This window comes from Salvelinus alpinus, chromosome 16, assembly GCF_045679555.1.
Source record: "Salvelinus alpinus chromosome 16, SLU_Salpinus.1, whole genome shotgun sequence".
Lineage (NCBI taxonomy): Eukaryota > Metazoa > Chordata > Actinopteri > Salmoniformes > Salmonidae > Salvelinus > Salvelinus alpinus.
This window is the reverse complement of record NC_092101.1, coordinates 25,962,457-25,983,629: the sequence shown is the minus strand read 5'-3', so window position 1 is coordinate 25,983,629 and position 21,173 is coordinate 25,962,457. Positions and strand designations below refer to the sequence as shown.

The 21,173-nt window shown below is 45.6% G+C and overlaps 1 protein-coding gene across 2 annotated transcripts in view; it reads left to right on the top strand.

The window, feature by feature from the left end:
- Positions 1-162: 162 nt before the first annotated feature.
- il23r (interleukin 23 receptor) overlaps positions 163-21,173 on the top strand; it is a 25,932-nt gene continuing 4,921 nt past the window's right edge. Inside the window, exons 1-16 of one of the 2 annotated variants that reach the window (XM_071345620.1) lie at positions 163-702; positions 3,711-3,791; positions 5,368-5,515; positions 5,696-5,868; positions 6,080-6,203; positions 6,683-6,849; positions 10,828-10,964; positions 11,124-11,334; positions 11,543-11,625; positions 12,041-12,248; positions 12,438-12,638; positions 15,025-15,123; positions 15,320-15,478; positions 18,833-18,985; positions 19,308-19,395; positions 19,786-19,876. In XM_071345620.1, coding sequence (XP_071201721.1) covers positions 3,737-3,791; positions 5,368-5,515; positions 5,696-5,868; positions 6,080-6,203; positions 6,683-6,849; positions 10,828-10,964; positions 11,124-11,334; positions 11,543-11,625; positions 12,041-12,248; positions 12,438-12,638; positions 15,025-15,123; positions 15,320-15,478; positions 18,833-18,985; positions 19,308-19,395; positions 19,786-19,876 — 2,097 coding nt within the window. In that variant the 5' untranslated portion in view covers positions 163-702; positions 3,711-3,736. The remainder of the gene's footprint in view (positions 703-3,710; positions 3,792-5,367; positions 5,516-5,695; positions 5,869-6,079; positions 6,204-6,682; positions 6,850-10,827; positions 10,965-11,123; positions 11,335-11,542; positions 11,626-12,040; positions 12,249-12,437; positions 12,639-15,024; positions 15,124-15,319; positions 15,479-18,832; positions 18,986-19,307; positions 19,396-19,785; positions 19,877-21,173) is intronic. The other variant, XM_071345621.1, reaches the window with a different exon arrangement.

The window sequence follows — 21,173 nt, the reverse complement described above, 5'->3', positions numbered from 1 at the left end:
ACACACACACACACACACACACACACACACACACACACACACACACACACACACACACACACACGTATACTGTAGTATAGTATAGTACATTTTCGATCTATGGTCTTTATAGAATGCATTTGGGACACCATGTGTGGAGTAGGCACCTCTGATGAGGAGATGGGACTGTGAGTAGTGCATTGGATTTAACTTGACCGGCAAGCAGGGTTGGTGGGGTTTTCACTTTTCAATTGATTCCATTGTAGCAAACAAACTAGATCAAAGACACCATTAAACACACCATAAAATTGCATAACATGGCAGCACTTAATTATTGCAGCCATACCAAAAATGATATGCAGGAAAGTAGTCTACTTTGTAATCTGCTAACAACACATTTAGTGAAAACATTTATTGAGGACACCGACCTCTGAGTTAGCTGAGTTAACAGAACCGCTGTGGTTCCTTAAGTGGGGCAAAGTAACATAGAAAGTTTCTGCTAAAATACCTCAGATCTAGGTCATTGCCTCCTTTAAAGAAGTTTCATCACCAAGTATAAGAACAAAGATGACAAAAACATCTTGCAAGCAAGTCGTCAGCAAATGAAGGTTTAGTAATACCTGGATTATGCTGAATGTTAATCTTTATTTTACTATTTGACATAATCCACAGATGGGTTATCAGTCCTCTTCAAAGAAGGGATGTGGACACTTTAACATGCTGGTGAGTAACAGTCATCCAAATGTCTTTATCTTGACATTATACCGATATAAAAAACTAGAGAGATCTGGGCAAATAGAAGACTGAAGGAAGTAGACAGACGAAGTGTCATTGTATTACTATTTCAACATGTTACTTTCTTATTATGTACTTCATGACTTATCCTAGGTGACTTTAAGAATGTGTTAGGATTTATTTTCTAAAAGAATGTGTATACAAAGGTGAAGTTTAATAAGGTCACATATCTCATGTGTGCAGTTCATGTGCAGACACTATGATAAATAAAGTTGAAGTCTGAAGTTTACATACACCTTAGCCAAATACATTTAAATTCAGTTTTTCACAATTCCTGACATTTAATCCTTGTAAAAGTTCCCTGTCTTAGGTCAGTCAGGATCACCACTTTATTTTAAGAATGTGAAATGTCAGAAAAATAGTAGAGAGAATGATTTATTTCAGCTTTTATTTATTTCATCACATTCCCAGTGGGTCAGAAGTTTACATACACTCAATTAGTATTTGGTAGCATTGCCTTTAAATTGTTTAACTTGGGTCAAACGTTTTGGGTAGCCTTCCACAAGCTTCCCACAATAAGTTGGGTGAATTTTGGCCCATTCCTCCTGACAGAGCTGGTGTAACTGAGTCAGGTTTGTAGGCCTCTTTGCTTGCACACACTTTTTCAGTTCTGCCCACAAATTTTCTATAGGATTGAGGTCAGGGCTTTGTGATGGCCACTCCAATACTTTGACTTTGTTGTCCTTAAGCCATTTTGCCGCAACTTTGGAAGTATGCTTGGGGTCATAGTCCATTTGGAAGATATACAGTGGGGCAAAAAAGTATTTAGTCAGCCACCAATTGTGCAAGTTCTCCCACTTAAAAAGATGAGAGAGGCCTGTAATTTTCATCATAGGTACACTTCAACTATGACAGACAAAATGAGAATTTTTTTCTCCAGAAAATCACATTGTAGGAATTTTTATGAATTTATTTGCAAATTATGGTGGAAAATAAGTATTTGGTCAATAACAAAAGTTTATCTCAATACTTTGTTATATACCCTTTGTTGGCAATGACAGAGGTCAAACGTTTTCTGTAAGTCTTCACAAGGTTTTCACACACTGTTGCTGGTATTTTGGCCCATTCCTCCATGCAGATGTCCTCTAGAGCAGTGATGTTTTGGGGCTGTTGCTGGGCAACACGGACTTTCAACTCCCTCCAAAGATTTTCTATGGGGTTGAGATCTGGAGACTGGCTAGGCGACTCCAGGACCTTGAAATGCTTCTTACGAAGCCACTCCTTCGTTGCCCGGGCGGTGTGTTTGGGATCATTGTCATGCTGAAAGACCCAGCCACGTTTCATCTTCAATGCCCTTGCTGATGGAAGGAGGTTTTCACTCAAAATCTCACGATACATGGCCCCATTCATTCTTTGCTTTACACGGATCAGTCGTCCTGGTCCCTTTGCAGAAAAACAGCCCCAAAGCATGATGTTTCCACCCCCATGCTTCACAGTAGGTGTGGTGTTCTTTGGATGCAACTCAGCATTCTTTGTGCTCCAAACACGACGAGTTGAGTTTTTACCAAAAAGTTATATTTTGGTTTCATCTGACCATATGACATTCTCCCAATCTTCTTCTGGATCATCCAAATGCTCTCTACCAAACTTCAGACGGGCCTGGACATGTACTGGCTTAAGCAGGGGGACACGTCTGGCACTGCAGGATTTGAGTCCCTGGCGGCGTAGTGTGTTACTGATGGTAGGCTTTGTTACTTTGGTCCCAGCTCTCTGCAGGTCATTCACTAGGTCCCCCCGTGTGGTTCTGGGATTTTTGCTCACCGTTCTTGTGATCATTTTGACCCCACGGGGTGAGATCTTGCGTGGAGCCCCAGATCGAGGGAGATTATCAGTGGTCTTGTATGTCTTCCATTTCCTAATAATTGCTCCCACAGTTGATTTCTTCAAACCAAGCTGCTTACCTATTGCAGATTCAGTCTTCCCAGCCTGGTGCAGGTCTACAATTTTGTTTCTGGTGTCCTTTGACAGCTCTTTGGTCTTGGCCATAGTGGAGTTTGGAGTGTGACTGTTTGAGGTTGTGGACAGGTGTCTTTTATACTGATAACAAGTTCAAACAGGTGCCATTAATACAGGTAACGAGTGGAGGACAGAGGAGCCTCTTAAAGAAGTTACAGGTCTGTGAGAGCCAGAAATCTTGCTTGTTTGTAGGTGACCAAATACTTATTTTCCACCATAATTTGCAAATAAATTCATTAAAAATCCTACAATGTGATTTTCTGGATTTATTTTTCTCATTTTGTCTGTCATAGTTGAAGTGTTACAGGCCTCTCTCATCTTTTTAAGAGGGAGAACTTGCACAATTGGTGGCTGACTAAATACTTTTTTGCCCCACTGTAGATACTTTAGTACCTGTTCCTCCAGCATCTTCACAAGGTCATTCGCTGTTGTTCTGGAATTGTGATACAGTGAATTATAAGTTAAATAATCTGTCTGTAAAAATGGAAAAATGACTTGTGTCATGCATAAAGTAGATCTCCTAACTGACTTGCCAAAACTATAGTTTGTTAAGAAGAAATTTGTGGAGTGGTTGAAAAACGAGGTTTAATGACTCCAACCTTTGTATGTAAACTTCCGACTTCAACTGTATATATCTGTCATGTATCCTATTCCACTCACTTAGCTATCACGATTTCAACTGCCTCTACTTCGGTTAATTCATGTTAACTGCTGTATACAGACATTTCTAAGAGGAAGAGCATGGTCAGATCTAGTCTCTCTCTTGGCAAAAACATATCTAGTGCTAAAATGAGCTGAAACATATCAACCAATATGTTCAGTACTCTAAATGTCATTGCTCCTATTAATGATGTATAATTCTGGCATTGAGATCAGGAAGGTTATTTTGATATGAGGCTACAGTTGTGGCCAATTTGATCTGTCATCACAATCAAGATCAAATGTTCAGCTGAAAAGTATTTGTGCTAATGTGTCTGTAGACACAGAAAGCCAGAGAACAGGTGAGATGAGTCTCTTCAGAACCATTTGGAGGACTACCGTCATATTTCTCTTGTACAGATGTAAGTGATTCCTGTATTTTTGTAATATGGAAATAAATAATGTTGTGCATTACATTTTACATTCCAATAAATGTTTAGTTTAACATGGTTTAGTATTGCTTAATAACATTCCAGAGTTGGTTCATTCCTCTCTACAGCGAACTGCCCGTGACATCACAACACAATGCATTCGGAAAGTATCCAGACCCCTTGTATTTTTCCACATTTTGTTATATTACAGCCTTATTCTAACGTGATTAAATAGTTTTCCCCCCCTCATCAATCTACACAAAATACCCCATAATGACAAAACACTTTTGAAATGTTTTGCTACATTTTTTTTTTTTAAACTGACATTTACATCACATTTACATAAGTATTCAGACCCTTTTACTCAGTACTTTGTTGAAGAACTTTTGCCAGTGATTGCAGCCTTGAGTCTTCTTGGGTATGACACTACAAGCTTGGCACACCTGATTTGGGGAGTTTCTCCCATTCTTCTCTGCAGATCCTCTCAAGCTCTGTCAGGTTGGATGGGGAGCGTTGCTGCACAGCTATTTCAGGTCTTTCCAGAGATGTTTGATCGGGTTCAAGTCCGGGCTCTGGCTGGGCCACTCAAGGACATTCAGATACTTGTCCCGAAGCCACTCCTGCGTTGTCTTGGCTGTGTGCTTATGGTCATTGTCCTGTTGGAACCAGCGCTCTAGAGCAGGTTTTTATCAAGGATCTCTCCGTACTTTGCTCCATTCTTCTTTCCCTCGATCCTGACTAGTCTCCCAGTCCCTGCCGCTGAAAAACATGCCCACAGCATGATGCCACCACCATGCTTCACCGTAGGAACAGTGCATTCAGTCCAAAGAGTTCAATCTTGATGTTATCAGACCATTGAATCTTGTTTCTCATGGTCTGAAAATCCTTTAGGTGCCTTTTGGCAACTCCAAGCGGGCTGTCATGTGCCTTTTACTGAGGAGTGGCTTCCGTCTGGACACTACCATAGAGGCCTGATTGGTGGAGTGCTGCACAGATGGTTGTCCTTCTGGAATGTTTTCCCATCTCCACAGAGGAACTCTGGAGCTCTGTCAGAGTGACCATTCAGCTATTGGTCACCTCCCTGACCAAGGCCCTTCCCCCCCGATTGCTCAGTTTGGCTGAGCGGCCAGCTCTAGGAAGAGTGTTGGTGATTCCAAGCTTCTTCCATCTAAGAATTATGGAGGCCACTGTGTTCTTGGGGACCTTCAATGCTGCAGACATTTTTTGGTACCCTTCCCCAGATCTGTGCCTCGACACAATCCTGTCTCGGAGCTCTACTGCCAATTCCTTTGACCTCATGGCTTGGGTTTTGCTCTGAAATGAACCGTGGAACCTTATGTAGACAGGTGTGTGCTCAATTTTGAGTCTCATAGCAAAGGGTCTGAATACTTATGTAAAAAAAAATTGGGGGGGGGGGGGGTATTGTGTGTAGATTGATGAGGAGAAAATAGTATTTAATCATTGTAGGATAAGGCTGTAACGTAACAAAATGTGGAAAAGTCAAGGGGTCTGAATACTTTCCGAATGCACTGTATGTAACACTGTGTTATGTTGTGTTTGTGGACAGGTACATTCCAGGTTCCAGCCAGCCCCTCAGGTCCGAGAATGGGTATCATCTGTCAGGGGTCTGTGACTGTAGAACCTGGGCCACTCTTTCGCATGGGTTCCAACCTTACAGTGTACTGCACAACCACAAAGCCCCACTGTGGCCAGAGGTCTGTCTGTCGGTCGGTCGGTAGATAGATAGATAGGTGTCGATCGGTTGGTGTTTGTCTGCCTGCCTGCCTATATGTTTGTCTGTCTGTCTGTATATAGAGAGGAAGGAGGGTGGCATAATGAAGAGAAGGGAACAGAGAGAGACGTTTTGTAGTATTGAAACCTCTTTGTGTTGTCAGTTTATCTGTGGAACTGAATGGGCAGGACCAGACGGCACTAGAGATCTTGAACTGTTCCACTGTCCGGCTGAGACTGACTAACCTCCGCACACCAAACTCCATTCTGGTCTGTAGGCTGCGGCAAACAGACGGACGCATACAGACTGTTTGTGGGCTAGACCTACACACTGGATGTACGTCTACTGTCTTTAGATTCTGGATGTTATCTTTGCAGTGTTGTTGCCTCTCTGGCTGGTTGATGTTGCTGCAAATTAGCATTAGTTCTTACTTGACCAATTCTGGACTCTTATGAAATAGTAAAACAAATATTTTAGATAAGATATTCAGAGCAATTGCTAGACCCTGTAAGGGTGTGCTGTATACTACTGCTCTCCTTCCCTGCAGACCCTCCTGATGAGCCCAGTGGTATAGCCTGCCAGGCTTCCAGGGACTCAGAGGAGATCACCTGTAGCTGGAGCAGAGGACGGGAAACACACCTGGTCACAACCTACTATGTCTCAGTCAGGAGGTGAGCTGGGTGATGGGCCCTGTAGTGTGGTAAAGTCTGCTCACTGTCTTTTCCTCCACCCTGGGCTAGGGTTACCACATCAAAAATATATTGTGAATAGATGTGTAGCTACACTCTTAGACAAAAGGGTTCCAAAAGGGTTATTCAGCTGTCCCCATAGGATAACCCTTTTTGGTTCCAGGTAAGAACCCTGTATGGTTCCAGGTAGAACCCTCTGTGGAAAGAATTCTACATGGAACCCAAAACGGTTCTACTTGGAACCAAAAGGGTTCTAGCTGGAACCAACACGTGTTCTTCAAATAATTATCTTATGGGGACAGCCGAAGAACCTTTTTAGGTTCTAGATAGCACCTTTTTTTCTCAACCTTTTATATACGTGGCTTGAGCACTTTAACAGAATAATTAACAGATTCAAGGCAAGGAAAGCTTTTTCCCATTTGTCCTTCTCTGGAAAAGTAATGTGACTTGCTTATCCACAGTGTGAACAGAGCCCAGGTGTTTCACCGTGAGATCCAGGGTACTGGTGTGTTCAGTATTCCACGGTTGGAGCTGGATGAGAATGAACAGTACCAGCTGAGTATAAGAGCTCACAACCACCTGGGAACATCACTGTCCCAACCCTTCAACTTCTCTGTCAATGATGTAGGTAAGTTCATGTCTCTGATGTAACGTCCTGACCAGAGTTCTTATGTGTTTTGCTTGTTTAGTGTTGGTCAGGACGTGAGCTGGGTGGGAATTCTATGTTGTGTGTGTAGTTTGTCTGTTTCTGTGTCCAGCCTAATATGGTTCTCAATCAGAGGCAGCTGTCAATCGTTGTCCCTGATTGAGAATCATATATAGGAGGCTTGTTTTGTGTTGGGATTTTGTGGGTGATTGTTTCCTGTCTCTGTGTTTGTGTTCTGCACCAGATAGGACTGTTGTCGGTTTTCACATTTGTTATTTTGTATTTTGTATAGTGTTCACGTATTCGTCTCTTTGTTTATTAAATATGTTGAACACTAGCCGCGCTGCATTTTGGTCCTCTCCTTCACCAATGGAAGAAAACCATTACAGAATCACCCACCAAACTAGGACCAAGCAGCGTGGCAACGGGCAGCAGCGACAGCAGCAGCAGCAGCGGGACCAGGAGAAATGGACTTGGGAGGACGTTTTGGACGGCAAGGGTTGCTACACATGGGAGGAGATCCTGGCTGGAAAGGATCGCCTCCCATGGGAACAGCTGGAGGCAGCTAGGAGAGCAGAGGCAACCGGAGAGAGGAACCGGCGTTATGCAGGTACGCGGCTAGCACGGAAACCCGAGAAGAAATCCCAAAAATGTCTTGGGGGGGGGGGGGGGATAAAGGGTAGTGTGGCGAAGTCAGGTAGGAGACCTGCGCCCACTTCTCATACTTACCGTGAAGAGCGGGAGTACGGGCAGACACCGTGTTATGTGGAAGAGCGCACGGTGTCTCCTGTACGTGTGCATAGCCCGGTGCGGGTTATTCCACCTCCCCGCACTGGCCGTGCTAGATTGAGCGTTGAGCCAAGTGCCATGAAGCCGGATCAACATATCTGGCCTCCAGTACGTCTCCTCGGGCCGGTGTACATGGCACCAGCCTTACGCATGGTGTCCCCGGTTCGCCTACACAGCCCAGTGCGGGTTATTCCACCTCCCCGCATTGGTCGGGCTACGGGGAGCATGCAACCAGGTAAGGTTGGGCAGGCTCAGTGCTCAAGGGAGCCAGTACGCCTGCACGGTCCGGTATATCCGGCGCCACCTTCCCGCCCCAGCCCAGTACCTCCAGTTCCAGCACCCCGCACTCGCCTTATGGTGCGTGGCCCCAGCCCAGTACCACCAGTGCCTACACCACGCACCAGGCTTCCAGTGTGTCTCCAGAGCCCTGTTCCTCCTCCACGCACTCTCCCTATGGTGCGTGTCTCCAGCCCAGTGCCTCCAGTTCCGGCACCACGCACCAAGCCTCCTGTGCGTCTCCAGAGCCCTGTACGCACTGTTCCTTCTCCCCGCACTCGCCCTGAGGTGCGTGCCCTCAGCCCGGTACCACCAGTGCCGGTACCACGCACCAGGCCTATAGTGCGCTTTGAGAGTCCAGTGTGCCCTGTTCCTGCTCCACGCACTCTTCCTATGGTGCGTGTCTCCAGCCCAGTACCTCCAGTTCCGGTACCACGCACCAGGCCTACTGTGCGCCTCAGCAGGTCAGAGTCGGCCGTCTGCCCAACGCCGCCTGCACTGCTCGTCTGCTCAACGCCGCCTGCACTGCTCGTCTGCCCAGCGCCGTCTGAGCTGCCTGCCTGCCCAGCGCCGTCTGAGCTATCCGTCTGCCCAGTGCCGTCTGAGCCATCCGTCTGCCCAGTGCCGTCTGAGCCATCCGTCTGCCCAGTGCCGTCTGAGCCATCCGTCTGCCCAGTGCCGTCTGAGCGATCCGTCTGCCCAGTGCCGTCTGAGCCATCCGTCTGCCCAGTGCCGTCTGAGCCCTCCGTCTGCCCAGTGCCGTCTGAGCCATCCGTCTGCCCAGTGCCGTCTGAGCGATCCGTCTGCCCAGTGCCGTCTGAGCCATCCGTCTGCCCAGCGCCGTCTGAGCCATCCGTCTGTCCCGAGCCATTAGAGCCGCCCGTCTGTCCCGAGCTGTTAGAGCCGTCCGTCAGTCAGAAGCCGCTAGAGCCGTCCGTCAGTCAGGAGCCGCCAGAGCCGCCAGCCAGTCAGGAGCCGCCAGAGCCGCCAGCCAGTCAGGAGCCGTCAGAGCCGCCAGCCAGTCAGGAGCTGCCAGAGCCGCCAGCCAGTCAGGAGCCGCCAGAGCCGCCAGCCAGTCAGGAGCTGCCAGAGCCGCCAGCCAGTCAGGAGCTGCCAGAGCCGCCAGCCAGTCAGGAGCTGCCAGAGCCGCCAGCCAGTCAGGAGCTGCCAGAGCCGCCAGACAGTCAGGAGCTGCCAGAGCCGCCAGACAGTCAGGAGCTGCCAGAGCCGCCAGACAGTCAGGAGCTGCCAGAGCCGCCAGACAGTCAGGAGCTGCCAGAGCCGCCAGCCAGTCAGGAGCTGCCAGAGCCGCCAGCCAGTCAGGAGCTGCCAGAGCCGCCAGCCAGTCAGGAGCTGCCAGCCAGTCATGAGCTGCCCTCCAGTCATGAGCTGCCCTCCAGTCATGAGCTGCCCTCCAGTCATGAGCTGCCCTCCAGTCATGAGCTGCCTTCCAGTCATGAGCTGCCTTCCAGTCATGAGCTGCCCTCCAGTCATGAGCTGCCCTCCAGTCATGAGCCGCCCTCCAGTCATGAGCCGCCACTCAGTCCGGAGCCGCCACTCAGTCCGGAGCCGCCACTCAGTCCGGAGCCGCCACTCAGTCCGGAGCCGCCACTCAGTCCGGAGCCGCCACTCAGTCCGGAGCTGCCATTAGTCCGGAGCTGCCCTTCAGTCCAGAGCTGCCTCTCTGTCCGGAGCTGCTTTTCAGTCCGGAGTTGCCCCTCTGTCGTGAGCTACCTCTCTGTCTTGAGCTACCTCTCTGTCTTGAGCTACCTCTCTGTCTTGAGCTACCTCTCTGTCCTGAGCTACCTCTCTGTCCTGAGCTATCTCCTCTATCTAGGGGGGGCCTTGGTGAAGGTTCCTAGACCAAGGTCGGGGGCGAGGGTCGCCACTCAAAGGACGCTAAGGAGGGGGACAAAGACAGTGGTAGAGTGGTGTCCTCGTCCTGCGCCGGAGCCGCCACCGCGGACAGATGCCCACCCAGACCCTCCCCTTGAGTTTTAGGGGTGCGTTCGGAGTCCGCACCTCAGGAGGGGGGTACTGTAACGTCCTGACCAGAGGTCTTATGTGTTTTGCTTGTTTAGTGTTGGTCAGGACGTGAGCTGGGTGGGAATTCTATGTTGTGTGTCTAGTTTGTCTGTTTCTGTGTCCAGCCTAATATGGTTCTCAATCAGAGGCAGCTGTCAATCGTTGTCCCTGATTGAGAATCATCTATAGGAGGCTTGTTTTGTGTTGGGATTTTGTGGGTGATTGTTTCCTGTCTCTGTGTTTGTGTTCTGCACCAGATAGGACTGTTGTCGGTTTTCACATTTGTTATTTTGTATTTTGTATAGTGTTCACGTATTCGTCTCTTTGTTTATTAAATATGTTGAACACTAGCCGCGCTGCATTTTGGTCCTCTCCTTCACCAATGGAAGAAAACCGTTACATCTGAAGACAAACGCATACATACATACCAGTTTTTTTATATCTTCATATATTTTGTTACCATGAAGGATGTGCACACGCCACTACCACCAAATTGCATCTCTCTCTGGTGCTGGGAATAATACAAATAAAATCAATTTTAGAAATCCTTGTAAATATATACATAATGTTCTCTCATATCTGAAAATGTTTATGTGTTTTGCATGTGAAGTAATTTCTCATCCTGTAACTTGTTCCTTTTAAGGACATCTTGCTGTGAAATCCTCTGATATGGTTTGAGTTTGACATTGTTTTCAAAGGATCGGCTTCCTGCATGTATTGTCTCTGTGTGCTGATTAATACCAGAACTGTCAATGTTAATAAACCGTCAATGAAAAGGACATTGGGGCATAACAACTATTAAATAATGAGAACATCCCATTAAGCCCCTCTAGGTTCGTAATTTACCTGATGTGTCTCTTGGCATTGCAGTGATACCAGACACCCCTCAGATCATGAAGCTGGAGTTTTGGAGTGGCTCCAGGGCGGCTGTATTGCACTGGAACTGCTCTGAATACCCAAAACCTTTAAGACCCCACGTCAGGCTCAGAACAGGCAATGGCTCCTGGGTGAGTAATATTATATTGTCGTCATCAACATCCCCATTCCTCACCTTGGTAGCATCTAAATGTTCCAATACTGTACATGCACTCTAACAGTTGGACTAATACAAGAATAAAGAGAAGAAGTATGAGTGAATGCCATTGTCTGTTGGTGTTTTTGTGCAGGTGGAGCTACACTTGGATCCGAGCAGAGGCCTGGTCAAGGTGGAGGGCCTGAAGCCCATGACACAGTATGAGTTCCAGATCAGAGTCTGTTTCTCCATAGAGAGGCCAACCTCTGCACAGAGGTCCACCCCTGCGCTCAGGAACTCCTCCACCCAAAGGCCCCTCTGCAGTAGATGGAGCCCATCAGCTAGTAAAACAAGCCCAGGCATAGGTAAGCCCAGAGCCCAGCATGGTTTTTAAATAATGCACGTTTCAGAGAGAGCTTGTTCACACATTGCAGTGAGGGTTGGAAGTTACTGACAACAGATTATTTTGACAGTGTTGTGGAAGTTGTCTTAAGATAAAGTCCAAATGTAGATATTTTTACTAACCTGTAAAGTGTTGTCATCAGAGTAACTTGTTCTCCTTTATGTTTTCAGCCCCCACTAGAGAGCTGGATGTCTGGAGAGTGTTTGGTATCCCTGGGGTGGATGGGGTTCAGGATGTGACAGTACTGTGGAAGGTATCTGCAGAAACACTATCAGTTTTGATCGGTTGGTTTGCACGCTTAGCAACTAAAAGCTGTTCTTTGACCCCAAGAACTTTAAAGAAGATCAAATAGCATACTATGGTGGACTGTTGGTGGTAATTGTATTGTTTGAGGTTGTGATTTTTCAATGTTGTTCTGTAGAGCTTTAATCCTAAAATTTTGTTTGGATGATAAACTTGGATAATACTACATGGAAAGGAGATCATTATCTATTTATCTCTCTGTCTCACCTCTCTCTGTCTCACCTCTCTCTGTCTCATCTCTCTCTGTCTCATCTCTCTCTGTCTCATCTCTCTCTGTCTCACCTCTCTGTCTCACCTCTCTCTCTCTGTCTCACCTTTCCTCTTTTCTTCACTCTCTCCATCTGTTCCCCCCTCTCTCTCCTCAGCCCCTGTCTCCAGGTGACTATAGTGGTCATGTGTTGAGGTATGATCTGGTCTACCTGCATGAGGGTCAGAGACAGGAGGAGATCACCTATCCTGCTGGTGTCACCCAGTGTTCTGTCCAGGTGTCACCTGGGGTTCAGGAGTTGTTTGTAAGGGCTGTCACCCCCTACGGGACATCTCCACCTGCTACCATACAGCTCAAACACACAGGTGAGAAGATATACTTGCTACCATACAGCTCACACACACAGGTGAGAAGATATACTTGCTACCATACAGCTCACACACACAGGTGAGAAGATATACTTGCTACTACACACCTCACAGACACAGGTTTACTTGTTTTTCACTTAAGTAATTGTGATATGATGAACACCAACCATATTCTTTGTATTACAGGTGTGTCTGGGCCTGTTCTGAGAAGCCTCAGTCCGGCAAACGTAGAAGGAGGGGATGCAGTTGCCCTGTCCTGGTCGTGGGATGGATCTAGTGGGGCTGAAACGGAGGTACTGTTGGGCTTTTTGGTGGAGTGGAAGAGTGGACATCAGGAACTGGGCTGGCAGAGAGTGGCCAGGAAGAGAAACACAACACTCATCACAGGTAAGTACATAAGTCAGAACCACAGACACATTTCTGACCGTGTCTTTGTCTACAAACGGCTGCTGATTCTGACAAAGCATGTGATAGGGCAATGCTCATCATCAACCACAAGAGGTAGCTAGTGGAGAGAATTTACTATTTTGGACTACTGAGATAGACTCATCAAATCAAATGTTATTAGTTACATGCGCCGAATACAACAGGTGTAGACCTTACTTACGAGCCCCTAACCAACAATGCAGTTAAAACGAATACGAAATAAAAGTAACAAGTAATTAAAGAGCAGCAGTAAAATAACAATAGTGAGACTATATACAGGGGGGTACCGGTACAGAGTCAATGTGCAGGGGCACTGGTTAGTTGAGGTTATTAGGGTAATATGTACATGTAGGTAGAGTTATTAAAGTGACTATGCATAGATGATAAAAACAGAGAGTAGCAGCGGTGTAAAAGAGAGGGGGGGGTTGGGCAATGCAATAGTCTGGGTAGCCATTTGATTAGATGTTGAGGAGTCTTATGGCTTGGGGGTAGAAGCTGTTTAGAAGCCTCTAGTACCTAGACTTGCTTGCCATGCGGTAGCAGAGAGAACAGTCTATGACTAGGGTGGCTGGAGTCTTTGACAATTTTTAGTTCCTTCCTCTGACACCGCCTGGTATAGAGGTCCTGGATGGCAGGAAGCCACAGGGAGAGGTTGAAAATGTCAGTGAAGACACTTGCTGCGCATGCTCGCAGTAATCCATCTGGCACTGCGGGCTTGTGAATATTGACCTGTTTAAAGGTCTTACTCACATTGGTTGCGGAGAGCGTGATCACACAGTCTTCCGGAACAGCTGGTGTTCTCATGCATGTTTCAGTGTTATTTGCCTCGAAGCAAGCATAGAAGTAGTTTAGCTCGTTTGATATGCTCGTGTCACTGGGCAGCTCTCAGCTGTGATTCCCTTTGTAGTCTGTAATGGTTTGCAAGCCCTGCCACATCTGACGAGCATCAGAGCCGGTGTAGTACGATTCGATCTTAGTCCTGTATTGACGCTTTACCTGTTTTATGGTTCATCGGAGGGTATAGTGGGATTTATTATAAGCTTCCGGGTTATAGTCCCGCTCCTTGAAAGTGGCAGCTCTAGCCTTTAGCTCAGTGCGGATGTTGCCTGTAATCCATGGCTTCTGGTTGGGGTATGTACGTTCAGTCACTGTGGGGACAACGTCATTGAGGCACTTATTGATGAAGCCAGTGACTGATGTGGTGTACTCCTCAATGCCATCGGAAGAATCCCGGAACATATTCCAGTCTGTGCTAGCAAAACAGTCCTGTAGTTTAGCATCTGCTTCATCTGACCACTTTTTTATTGACCGAGTCACTGGTGTTTCCTGCTTTAATTTTTGGTTGTAAGCGCGAATCAGGAGGATATAATTATGGTCAGATTTGCCAAATGGAGGGCGAGGGAGAGCTTTGTATACGTCTTTGTGTGTGGAGTGAAGGTGGTCCAGAGTTTTTTCCCTCTGGTTGCACATTTAACGTGCTGATAGAAATTTGGTAAGACGGATTTAAGTTTCCCTGCATTAAAGTCCTCAGCCACTAGGAGCGTCGCCTCTGGGTGAGTATTTTCCTGTTTGCTTATGGCAGAATACAACTCATTGAGTGTGGTCTTAGTGCCTGCATCGGTCTGTGGTTGTATGTAGACAGGTAGATAGTGTGGTCTACAGCTTATCATGAGATACTCTACCTCAGGCGAGCAAAACCTCGAGACTTTTAGATATCGTGCACCAGCTGTTATTTACAAAAATATATAGTCCGCCGCCCCTTGTCTTACCAGACGCCACTGTTCTATCCTGCCAGTGCAGCGTATAACCAGCCAGCTGTATGTTGATAATGTCGTCGTTCAGCCACGACTCCGTGAAGCATAAGATATTACAGTTTTTAATGTTCTGTTGGTAGTTTAATCTTCCGCGCAGGTCATCGATTTTATTTTCCAAAGATTGCACGTTTGCTAGCAGAACGGAAGGCAGTGGGGGTTTATTCGATCGCCTACGAATTCTCAGAAGGCAGCCCGACCTCCGGCCCCTTTTTCTCCGCCTTCTCTTCACATAAATGACGGGGATCTAGGCCTGTTCCCGGGAAAGCAGTATGTCATTCACGTCGGGCTCGTCCGACTCGTTAAAGGAACAATTGATTCTGCCAGTTCGTGGTGAGTAATCGCTGTTCTGATGTCCAGAAGTTATTTTCAGTCATAAGAGACAGTAGCAGCAACATTATGTACAAAATAAGTTTAAAAAACAAGTTACAAACAATGCAAATAAACAAACAAATACAATTGGTTAGGAACACGTAAAACGTCAGCCTTCTCTGGCGCCATCTTATTCATGTATTAAATGGTGTGTTTTGTTTCAGGTCTGACGCCGGGAGTGAGGTATAATGTGTCTCTGTATGCTGACACTACATGGGGTGTGTCCAACCCCTCATCTGGCCTGGTCTATTCCAGAGAAGATAGTAGGTTTACATGATTAGGAATTTGTGAAATTATCCCTTATGTAAAATAACACATTGTGTTTTTGTTTGCTACTTTATGGTATTACTTTGCACTGCTGTTTCGTTGCTATCCCATTATATAAAGTACACATAATGAGCTGTGGATTGTTCTTATTCTCCAGTGACAGTGTTCCCTGACTCCTTGTCTGTATTTAAGAACCTGTGTCGGTACCGAAGGTGTCAGTGTTGGCCCATGAAACCAGCCGGGTTCTGATCCAATGGGAGGAGCTACCAGTGGACCAACAGAGAGGCTTCCTAACACACTACAACATCTACCTCAAGAGACTGGACTCTGACACAGATCAGAATCAGAGGGGTGAGAGGATAGGAATGTGTGTGTTGTAGTGTATGCATTATCAATATGCATGTGTGTGCATTTTCGGTATGTCTAAGGTGTTCTGCGCATACTCCAGTATTACAATGGAAAAAACATGTCACCTAAAAATGAATCTCGCCCACCAGCCGGCTCTCTCTCTGTCGCCAGCAATTCGAGCCTGGGGACGGGGTTACCTAGAAATCAACCTAGTGTCATTTCTTTGATTCGCACGCCTCACAAACCCACAGCTGAGAGAGCTGACACAGAGCTGAGACAGGGCTTTCCACCCTTTCACCACAAAGAGAAAGACAACACCCCTCTCCTTAGTTCCAGTAACCTGTCTCTCTGAATCATACTGAATTCAACTGTACTGTATATCAGATGTAGAGGGATTAGACTGTGATATTATAAAGTACATCTCAAGAATCTTCAGGAAGTATACTCTGGGAGCCAAATGGAACTCCTCCCAGTCAATGGAAGAGAATGGATGTCTTGTTTGTTTGTATTAGTTAGTCTCAGTTAGCTACAGTGTGCAGTTTCAGGGCTTGGAGATTCAGAGAATCAAAAGCTATTCTTAAACACCACAGCAGGATGTGGTTGTGTGCACATGCATATCTGAAGCTAAAGTCAGACCTGAGTTGTTACCCAACATGCACCACTCCCCTTTGTGGACCTCTATACTGGTGCGGAAAGCAGCTAGAACAGCTACGTTTTCACCCTGTCCCTGTAGTGTAATGACTTGGTGCGATGAAAGCTGTGTGCAATACTGTAGTTTAACTGTTGTTGTCCTGGCTGTAACAACATGTTGTAGGGAATCTACAGTACCAGGCAAAAGTTTGGACACACCAACTCATTCAACAGGTTTTCTTTATTTTCACAATTTTCTACATTGTAGAATACTAGTGAAGACATCAAAACTATGAAATAACACGATCATGTTGTAACCAAAAAAGTGTTAAACAAATCAAAATACATTTTAGATTTTAGATTCTTCAAAGTAGCCACCCTTTGCCTTGATGACAGCTTTGCACACTCTTGGCATTCTATCAACAAGCTTCAACTGGAATGAGTTCCCACATATGTTGAGCACTTGTTGGCTACTTTTCCTTCACTCTGCGGTCCAACTCATCCCAAACCACAGCAATTGAGTTGAGGTCGGGTGATTGGGGAGGCCAGGTCATCTGATGCAGCACTCCATCACTCTTCTTCTTGGTAAAATAGCCCTTACACAGCCTGGAGGTGTAACATCAAGGCGGTGACCCGTTCCTGTAGGTTCATGCTCTACAACATTCGCAGAGTACGACCCTGCCTCACACAGGAAGCGGCGCAGGTCCTAATCCAGGCACTTGTCATCTCCCGTCTGGATTACTGCAACTCGCTGTTGGCTGGGCTCCCTGCCTGTGCCATTAAACCCCTACAACTCATCCAGAACGCCGCAGCCTGTCTGGTGTTCAACCTTCCCAAGTTCTCTCACGTCACCCCCCTCCTCCGCTCTCTCCACTGGCTTCCAGTTGAAGCTCGCATCCGCTACAAGACCATGGTGCTTGCCTACGGAGCTGTGAGGGGAACGGCACCTCCGTACCTTCAGGCTCTGATCAGGCCCTACACCCAAACAAGGGCACTGCGTTCATCCACCTCTGGCCTGCTCGCCTCCCTACCTCTGAGGAAGTACAGTTCCCGCTCAGCCCAGTCAAAACTGTTCGCTGCTCTGGCACCCAAATGGTGGAACAAACTCCCTCACGACGCCAGGTCAGCGGAGTCAATCACCACCTTCCGGAGACACCTGAAACCCCACCTCTTTAAGGAATACCTAGGATAGGATAAAGTAATCCTCCTAACCCCCCCCCCCCTTAAAAGAGTTAGATGCACTATTGTAAAGTGGTTGTTCCACTGGATATCATAAGGTGAATGCACCAATTTGTAAGTCGCTCTGGATAAGAGCGTCTGCTAAATGACTTAAATGTAATGTAAATGTAATGTAAATGTAATGTAAATGTGTTGGGTCATTGTCCTGTTGAAAAACAAATGATAGTCCCACAAAGCGCAAACCAGATGGGATGGCATATTGCTGCAGAATGTTGTGGTAGCCATGCTGGTTAAGTGTGCCTTGAATTCTAAATAAATCACTTACAATGTCACCAGCAAAGCACCCCCACACCATCACACCTCCTCTTCCATACTTCAAGGTGGGAACCACACATGCCGAGATCATCCGTTCACCTAATCTGCTTCTCACAAAGACACGGCGGTTGGAACCAAAAATGGTGACTTTTCCTCTTATTGGTGTCCATTAGAAGTGGTTTCTTTGCAGCAATTCGACCATGAAAGCCTGATTCATGCAGTCTCCTCTGAACAGATGATGTTGAGATGTGTCTGTTACTTGAACTCTGTGAAGCATTTTTTTGGGCTGCAATTTCTGAGGCTGGTAACTTATTCTCTGCAGCAGAGGTAACTCTGGGTCTTCCTTTCCTGTGGCGGTCCTAATGAGAGCCAGTTTCATCATAGCGCTTGATGGTTTTTGCGACTATACTTGAAGAAACTTTCAATATCTTGAATTTTAGGTGACTACCTCATGAAGCTGGTTGAGATAATGCCAATAGTGTGCAAAGCTGTCATCAATGGGAAGGGTGGCTACTTTGGAGACTCTCAAATATATTTTGATTTGTTTAACACTTTCTTGGTTACTACATGATTCCATATGTGTTATTTCATAGTTTTGATGTCTTCAGTATTATTCTACAATGTAGAAAATAGTAACAATAAATAAAAACCCTGGAATCAGTAGGTGTGTCCCAACTTTTGACTGGAACTGTATGTTAGGGGGTCATCTTGTCTGCTCTTTTTTGGATATACAGTACTTATACTTACCTACACTTTGTGATAAATGCATTTGTAAAAACATTACATTTAAAGTCGGAATCAGCAGTTGAAACAATAACAAAGTGTTCTCCCGCCGTTTCCAGAAAAAAAGTTGAGAAATGGGGCTGGAGAAGTTTAACCAAATTCATAGACAGAGCTATGGATGCAAGGACTGACCATCCATGATATCATATTTATAGTTATAATGTTTTCAGGCTATATAGTGTTTATTTCCATTTACTTTGTTTACAAACATTGGAGTAAACCAATCATATATTTTGGGTTCTGATGGGGTACGACAGTTGAACTGGGATCATGAGGCATTTATAAGTTATATTCTTCAGGAATCAATGGGTACAAATCTTTTTTTATTAAAAAAATGGATGAAGTATCTACTGATTGCCCCTTTAATTGAGCTGTTGATTGATTCATTGATTCATTGATTGTGTGCATGGTCAAATACTATATATCTCTGGTCCGCCGTCTTCTCTCCAGTGACTGTATCAGGGCCCATTACAGTGTCAGGGCCCAGTCAGAGGTGGCTGGAATGTCCTGAGGAGGCCGTGGCCCTCAGAGTGTCTGCCTCCACGGCTGCAGGGGAAGGACCACAGGGGGAGTGGCTACTCTCGCACTCTCCAGTCACTGCATGTCAGTCACATTCACTACCATGGCCATGTTCCAAACTTACTCACAACAACTCACTTCCTCCCTCAGCTCTGCAGGTCAGAAACATTCACAACTAGCCTTGTACGGACATCCTGATCTCGCGAGCTTGCATTCTGTTTTGCTAGAATGTAAGCTTGCAAGATCAGGATTGTCGAAGAGGCTAATTCACAACCATGGCCACATTCCAAACCAATCACGCCTTCTCTTCACTCTGTTCCAAACACACTATGATTGCCTCTCTGATGTCTTAACCTGTTCTTACAGTGTGCTGTCATTTACTAACATGTACCCTGTTCTTCTCTAGTTGGGCTGGTGGCTGGCATGTCGCTCGTGGCAACCATTATCATGGTGATAATGGCGAACCTGATGTGTTGGAGCTGTGTGAGGAAAAGGTACCAAGCTGACAGAGATGTTGGCCTGGTGGCGCTTGCATTTATAATCCTGTTACAGCTGTTTATGCTTTAGTTGACGTGGTAACAGACAGTGTATACTTTCTGGTACTTACTTTCCAAAGAAGTACTGTACTCTTTCTGTTTTTAAGTTTACCGTGTTACTGAGGTTGACAGTTTTTTTTGACTGTGGTGAGCAATGTGGTTAACACATCTGTTTGCATGCGATATTTACTGCATGCACTGTAATGCACTGTATTGCCTAAAGAGCTGAGCAAAACTGGTCACAACAACACTATCACATAACAATACAACCCCAATATGAGACTAAGTGATCAACAGCAAACAAGCAGTAAACAACCCAGCTCATTATGAGACTTCCATTCCCTGCAGGATCAAACAGACATGTTTATCCCTGGGTCCTGTCTGGCTTTCTGAGAACCTCCCCAAGCCTGGAAACAGCAATGCTATCAGACTACTGAAGGTAATCTACTAACAGAAAAATTGTGTCTTCACCTCCCTATCTACATTTTCAGAATGCAATATAAATGCATCTATATATTTCAGAATGCAATATAAACACTTCTACCTCTTCAAGAATGTGGTATAAATACGTCTACATCGTTCAGAATGCAATATAAACACATCTACATCTTTCAGAATGCAATATAAATAGTTCTACATCTTTCAGAATGCAATATAAATGCAGTGCAACCTTTGATGTTATTGACCATACGTTTTTATTTAAAAAATTCACTTTTTATGGCTTCACATCACCTGACATCACATGGTTGGAGAGTTATTTATCCAACAGAAACCAGAGAGTGTTCTTCAATGGATGCTTCTCTAACATCAGATATGTACAGTTCGGTGTCCCTCAGGGCAGTTGCCTTGGGCCGTTACTCTTTTCTATTTTTACAAATTATTTGCCACTGGTCTTACACAAAGCTAATATAACTATGTTTGTGGAGGATTCCACAATCTACATGCCAGCACCTAAAGCTAGTGAGTTTGCAGGAGTTACAGTCAGTATTTTTTTAACCACCTTTATTTAACCAGGTAGGCAAGTTGAGAACAAGTTCTCATTTACAATTGCGACCTGGCCAAGATAAAGCAAAGCAGTTCGACACATACAACAACACAGAGTTACACATGGAGTAAAACAAACATACAGTCAATAATACAGTAGAAAAATAAGTCTGTATACAATGTGAGCAAGTGAGGTGAGATAAGGGAGGTGAAGGCAAAAAAAAGGCCATGGTGGTATCCGAATGGGTGATTAATAATAAATTGGTCTTAAATACATCTAAAACTAAAAGCGTTGTATTTGGTTCAAAATATTCTCTAAGACCTAAACCTCAACTGGAGTTGTACATAAAGGTGACCATTGAGGAAGTTGAGGAAGCTAACATTGGATGGTTAATTATCATGGTCAAGTCATATTGACAAAGTTGTTGTGAAGATGTGGAGGGGAATGTCTGTTAAAAAAATATGTGTTCTGTGTTTTTGACAAATCAATTGTAGTAGTTGTTCAGGCTCTGGTCTTATTACTGTCTGGTAATATGGTCAAGTGCAGCAAAGAAATACCTAGCAAAGCTGTAGCTGGTAAAGCTGCACGTGTGCGTCAATCTAATTAACGTGATAAACAATTCCCCATCAAAATCTGCCAGTTTAAGTTAGAGATATCTGTCTTTTGCATGGGCTGCATCTCAATCCACCACATCCGACTATGTCGGCCTTCTGCATTTGCGGTGGAAAGTGGCAGAGCTATAGCGCTGTTT